General features: G+C 32.9%; 1 protein-coding gene across 1 annotated transcript; it reads right to left on the reverse strand.

The window, feature by feature from the left end:
* Positions 1 to 3,098: 3,098 nt before the first annotated feature.
* Positions 3,099 to 5,916, reverse strand: LOC149203176 (protein KINESIN LIGHT CHAIN-RELATED 1-like). Its single transcript, XM_089403359.1, has 2 exons — positions 4,103 to 5,916; positions 3,099 to 3,457 (listed from the first exon to the last, which is right to left on the reverse strand). Exons 1-2 carry the CDS (start codon positions 5,569 to 5,571, stop codon positions 3,268 to 3,270), a joined length of 1,659 nt encoding a protein of 552 aa, XP_089259485.1. The 5' UTR covers positions 5,572 to 5,916; the 3' UTR covers positions 3,099 to 3,267.
* Positions 5,917 to 7,027: the final 1,111 nt, after the last annotated feature.

Consider the following 7,027-nt stretch of genomic DNA (forward strand, 5'->3'; position numbering starts at 1 on the left):
GACAATAAGTGTTTTGATGCATATTATGGATTGATGGTTGTCAATGTTTAGGAGCTATTTACTTTATATGGTTGCACTAGTGTAATCTCAATTAAAAGATTAGGTTTATTATTTAATTTGGGTTAATGCATTATGTTTTTGGATATTGCAAAAACAAATAAATATTGTTTTATATATAGTCAAGTTAATTCAGTGAAAAAAATAAATATCTCCTTTAAGGTTTCCTAGTTTGTCATTGTTGTTTTTATTTTGCTTAAAAAAAAAAGTATGCGTGTTTTATTGAGAAACATTATCTTAGGATATTAAGTCAAGTTAAAAAGAAAAAGAAAACAGAAAAAATCAAAAATCAAAAATTATTTTTTAACCAACCTAGATCCATCTTAATTCGAGATCTACCAATAGTTTAGAGGGATCAAATCTATTTTCACTCTAAAAAAAGTTTGCACTCAAAAGATTTCATCACTCTTTGGGCTTGATAGGTCAGAAGTTAAGATGGATCTAGACTGGTTTAATTATTAATTATAATTAGTTATAATTATAATTATTAATTTATTATTAATTTTTTAATTTAATTTTATTTATGTAATTTGATTTCAAAATGTTTTACTTAATGCCCACAGTGCTTTGGATTGACGTTGAATGGGTGCACTATTAAGGCACTCCCTCCTTGCAATAGGTCATTGGTTCAAATCCCTGAGGGTGCTTACCTACTAAAAAAAACAAAATGTTTTACTTAATAATTTTATTTTTTTCATTTTTTTAAAGTAATTTCACAGAATCAAAATGTTTATATAACATAATAGAACAAGAGCTACATAGTAGCTAGTCCCTACTGCTTAGCTTAAATATAGCTCAGTTAAACTAAAAAACAATAAACATAAAGATCTCATAACAAAAATAAAACAAATAATTAAACACTCTATTTTTGAATGCCTTCACCAAAAATTAAGAAATGTTATTAACTAATATCGTTTCTATTAACATATATACACTTTAATATATGTGTGTTTATTTTTTATATATATTTATGTGTTTTATTTTTTATTAATCTATATAATTTTTTATAATTAAATTTATTAAAATGTGATTTTAATATAATAATAAGTCATTTTAAATTAAAAATATGGAGAAAAAAAAGGTAAAAGTCATGAAAATGGAATAATAAAAAACAAAAGAAAAAAAATCACAAATAAATAAAAAGGAAATAAAACTAAAAATAAAAAATTAGTAACTAATAGAAATGGAAGTTACTAAACAACCCATAACAAGACCTTAATCAAACACCTTACAAATAAATAGATTTAAATAATAATAATAAAATAACAGAAAAAAATATTTATCAATGTTAAACTATGGATAAGCAGCATAAATTTTTAGTCAAAAACAAACCAATGCACAATCAAAACAAAATTGAATGCGAGTAACACCATACCTGTGACAATTATAATAAAACATTACAACATTTCTTCCATACTAAAATAACATCTCTCACCGCAATAAAAAAAATATAACATGCATTAATATTACTATTTATCTACTTAATAATTTTTTGTCAAAGACAAACTAATGCGCAATCAAAACAAAACTGAATAGGTGTAACACCATACCTTGACAGTTATAATAAAACATTACAACATTTCTTCCATACTAAAATAATGTAATAAAAAAATATAATATACATTAATATTACTATTTATCTACTTAATATTATAAAAATATTCATTTTGCATTTTTAACATTTATAAAATATAACCTATTATTTTCATTATAAATACAAGCGCTGGTATATATATATCTAGTATATATATATATATATAACCATCCTTGATTGTTAGAGATTTCAGCAAAATCACATAGAGAATCATTTGTCGAAACGACCAACTAGTATGGTTCATTGTCAAGACAAATTGAAAAACAAATCTAAGTGATATTGTCAACATTAATTACATTTCAAAGTAGCATACAAACTAGGACAATCACAAAAATGAAAATTTACGAAATACCTTGAAACGGTTCTTACATGCAATGTGATCGCAAATAAGTATAATAAAATTTTACATAAATGCCCTTGTAAATAATTTTTTACACAAACCAAGATGGAGCGGCAAGACTCAATCATGTTGGTAAAAAAACATTTAAATGTTTTTTGGCAATTGAAACATGGCGTAGAGTATGTGGGTTGAAACGCTGCAAAACGAACTCATCTATATATAGGTACTTTACCAAAATGTTAAATCGAAATTTTAAATATAACTATTCATGTTTTTCCTAATTCAACCTATAAAACTATATATAAAGTTGTAACGGTATATAAAATCACCTAACTATTTAGAACAAATGTAACTGTGCCTTCATAATATATCTAAAACGAGCCTTTCAGATATGATCACCAAGACATTTTTGCACTTGGATTTGCCTATGCATTTGTCTGCTTAACTTGCAGCTTCTGCACTTGGATTTGGTTTTCTAGCTATGCATTTTTTTCTATTTATAATAGAGTAAATTTTCTATAAGTTAGCTCTGTTTCTTCTGAAGACTGCCTTCTTCTTGAAGATCTCAGAGTTCTTTTTTTTAATGCAATGAGCAAAAAACAAAATTTCAGTTATTGAGAACATATAAGTAAAACTATCTTGGTATGCTTTAAAAATTAATACATAAGAGCTAAGAAACCCCATGACCCCAGTACACTTTAAAGCCATATGACCATATCACAATGAAAATGCATTGCAATTGTACAGTTTTTGTAAAATCTGTACAATAATGACAACGTTTAGACCGCGAAGAATCTGAACAAATCCAATCCTTGTTCAAAGAAATGTTGTTTAAAACCAGATCATCAAAAGATAGAATATTAGCAGCACTTGGCCCATCCTGAGACCATTAGATACAGGTTCAAATAGACCACTTTTTCTAAGCACATTTTTTTTGGTTTCTCTCTGGGGATTGAATGTAACTCTGTCCTTATTAGGCAAACTTGGGGACTGAATGTAACTCTGTCTTTATTAGGCATCCTCATGCTATTCTGTTTAATGAAATTTTGTATATAATGAAGTATGCAATTTCCAAATCAATCAGAAAATCTATAGATAGACTCTAGGAACCTTGAAAACCAGCAGTGTCCAGTTAGATCAGTCCTTTATTAGACTCTTCAAGGTCCTACAACAATCTGTCACAAATGAACAATGCAGAGATATCTTCTGATTTAATCAATTTCCATACAGTAGATGATCTTATGGGTTATCATCATATGTTGTATCCTCTGGTGTCTTACTTTTTCTTATTCTGGGAACTTGGTACACTTTGAAGGGATTTTGCCTTCCAACTTTTAGCCTTCCCAGCTTCTTTCAATAGCTCTGTCAGCCTCTGTTTCTCAACATCCACATCTGCGTTTTCTGTGTCAAGTTTCTTTTCTCTAATTCCTACCACATGCTCCAATACACCAATTGCATCATCCAACCTGTACATGAGATAAAGTTGTTCATTTCAGACAGAAATTCATAGAGGAATGCAATACCAAAGTATAATTTACTACAAAAACCTTATGAATTTTCAAAATGACTAGTATATATAGAGAGAAACAACATTAATGTAAAATATAATGGTGAACATTCCACTGAAATTTTGTTAATTAGTACATGGAACAGTTTGTGAGTGTGAATAACTGATTTGAGGTAAAGTGAACACGGCCAGACTAGTTGAAAAGAAAAAGCACAGGGAAAATGCCTCAGTATAATGGATTCATTGAAAACTTGGAGGACTTCAGGGTATGCAGAGGCAAACTAATGGACCTGTTCTGTTGACCCACCAAAAAATTGCTTGCACTTCAGCATAATGGGTTGACTGAGAATCTCAAGGGATTAAAAAGACATGCAGATACTAAAACAACCATCAATAAGTTTTTATTTTTCAACCCCTGTCTATGAGTGAAATCATCGAAAATGATTCAAAATTCCTAAGAAACTTGTGCAGACCTCCCAAGCCACCATGAGAATGTGAATGCCTAAAAAGCTTGGATTTATGTTGAAGCAATGAACTCAGAATCAAAATCAAACTACAATTACCACCATGGAGGCAATTCAATAAAAATTTTAAATTTATTCACCTGCCCATTGCATCATACGTTCCAGCCAGATTGCTACAGACAGCAAGCGTATCAGGATGATAGGGACCGCAGATCTCTTCCAAAATCAACCTTGATTCTTCAAACAAATCTGCAGCTTCATTTATAGCATAGCACTGCACACAAGCCAGTCCCATTTGGTTCAAAACAATGCCAAAGAAGACAGATCTCATCTCCCCACTGGCCCTCAATTTTGCAATGGCATTCCTTAACAAATCTCGTGCCTCAGCATGCTTCCCCAAGACAGAGTATACAACACCCATCTGTGCTTCAATGCCTGCTATCACACTCTGTTGACCAGGAGCATCACGCAAGGCTTCCAACGCCTTATGAAGAAGACCCAAAGCATGTTCAGGCTCGTTCATGCCCTCATAGATCACTGCTATATCAGTCAACCCGCTTACAATATCAGGTAGGGGGCTTCCCGAGTTGGGCTTCTCATAAATCCTTAGAGCACTCTCACAAAATGCTCTAGCCTCCCTCAATTTCCCAGTCTTACTGTATACATCTGCAAGGCGAACATAAACTGCAGCAACACTAGGATGGTTCTCGCCCTTCTTAGACTTGAGCACGGTGAGAGCCTTCTGATAGGTGAACACAGCTTCATCATCCTTTCTCATTGCCAGATATGTGTCCCCAATGCTGCAATCCACAGTGGCCACTTCAACATCCAAGCCATGAGACATCAATGCCATGCTTGCCAGCACTAAATTCTCAAGGGCTTCTTCATAATCCCCTTTCCCTTCGCAGATAAGTGCCATCAGCCTCTTGTCAGCGGCCTCTTCTACAGAAGCCAGACCACCATGCATCTTATGGATCTCCAGAGCACGTTGGCAGAACTTCTCAGCCTCCGAAAACTGCATTGCCTGCACATGGGCCTCTGCCACATACCTGCAAGTTTCCCCAACCCTCGGATCCATGTCTCCCAACACCTCTTTCTGAATCTCCATCCCCTTGTGATAACAATTCAGTGAATCCCCAATCCTTCCCAACATGGCATAGGTGTCACCCAGCTGCATATTGCCTGCAAATGCTGCAAGAGCATATTCAGGCTCATCATCCATCACAGGGACTCTGATGGAGCGTTCCAATACAGGAATGGCCTCCTCAAACTGCTCCAAACTGCAATGAATTGCTGCCAGTATATGCAAACTCATCACGAACTCAATGCTGGGCTTCCCATCAGAGCATCTGTCGAAGGATTCTGCAGCCCTTGAAGCACATTCCAGAGCCTTATAAGGATTGTCACCAGATATAATCAGGTCTCTGGCCACCTTAAGCAGGAAAGGACCCAGATCTGGATTATCAAGAGCTGTATCAGACCCGTAGTCTGATGATCCATGTGGGATAACGCCTGCATGCTTGCTGGGTAAATTTTTGCTTCTCAAAGGCATTGGTTTTTGCTTATGGGAGATCTCCTTGTGCCGAATATTTTGCAATGTTTCGTCCATCTTGGATCTCAACACCGATTTTTAATTCAATGATCCATGTTGGTTCAATCTCTGATGAATTTATTCTTAGGAGATTGGAGAATTCTGAAGACTGCCAACATGGATTTTTCTTCACGGATCAGTAGAAATACTGTACTGCAATTCTTTTGGGCAGTGCAGATATCTCATCCAATTGCCAGATTTTTCTTTCAATTCACTCTTCCTCTGCATCGATTGCACGCACCAAGCCAACTGGGGATTTAAAAAATAGTGATTGCAGTCCTGGATTAGGCTATCCAATGATGAGGAATCACACCTGGAGTCCATCTCAAATCTACCCTACTCTCATTATACGGCTGGTGGGAGAAGCGTGAGTAGTGAAGTCTGTATCACGCAAAAGCAAAAGAGAAGTAATTATATCGCAAGGAAACAAAGGTAGGATATATGTATACACAAAAAATATCTCATCTGCATAAAGTATCTGATCTGGACAATGAGTAGAAGTATATTTTTAAGTACAGAAGTATATTTTTAAGTAGATATATAGTTAAGTATCTTGGAGGACCTTCCAACATCTTCAAAACTCTTTTTCTATTGCGTTTGGCGTAACTATCCATCCCAACTGAGCAATTCTAACCAAACAAATAGCAGGTATGGGGTTAAAATCGTCCTATCTGGTGGCGGCCCTTGGAAGAGGACCTTGAATACCTGCTACCCCTTGATTGGCCAGACTTTTAGAAAAGACTACTCTTGCAGCGGGCCAATTATCTCGTGACGACTCTTCATAAACATTACTTTCGTTATTAATGTTATTTTTTCAGTTTATTTGGTCAGGTTGAACGGTGGAAGTCCTGTATTAGAGCGTATTTGTCAAGTAATATAGGTTTGAAATTCAGTTTACCAATTTAGCATGGTTTGTCGATAGTGGGATAGTTGCTTTAGATAGTCTAGTCAACCTAAGTCTCTTCAATAAACAAATTTACCCATTTTCCTAATTAAAAAAATTACCTTCTCGATTAATTTAAAATATGGTCAAATACACCCATATATCATATAAATTAATTAATTAATATACATTTTACAAAATATAGGTGTGTATATATGTTTTGTATCATGTTTGTTTAACTTAGGTAGAGTCAGTGGTTTAGTTCTTTTCAGATATTTATAATAACTCTTTATTTTGATAATTTTTGTTTTTTAAAATAAAATTTATTTAAATAGAGTTAGTGATTTAGTTCTTTTCAGAATTTTGATAAATTTTGTTTTTTTAAATAAAATTATTTATATTTTTTATCGATTAATTATTATATATAAATAATTATTACCTTTAAAATGTTCTAATTATTATATATAAATAATTATTACATTTAAAATGTTTTAATTATTATATATAAATAATTATGACATTTAAAATGTTTTAATTGAATGAACATTGGAATTAAAGGTAGTTAGAAGTTCCAATCTCAAATGAATTTTT

This window comes from Pinus tabuliformis, chromosome 2_1 (genome assembly GCF_031772625.1).
Source record: "Pinus tabuliformis cultivar Carrire ecotype Pingquan chromosome 2_1, CPIR1, whole genome shotgun sequence".
In the NCBI taxonomy this organism is placed as follows: Eukaryota; Viridiplantae; Streptophyta; class Pinopsida; order Pinales; family Pinaceae; genus Pinus; species Pinus tabuliformis.

Bases quoted from the DNA above. Each gene is read 5' to 3' on its own strand.
- LOC149203176 (XM_089403359.1), bottom strand. From the start codon at position 5,571: ATGGACGAAACATTGCAAAATATTCGGCACAAGGAGATCTCCCATAAG. The intron at 3,458-4,102 runs GTGAATAAATTT...TCTCATGTACAG, and splicing joins ACGTATGATGCAATGGGCAG to GTTGGATGATGCAATTGGTG.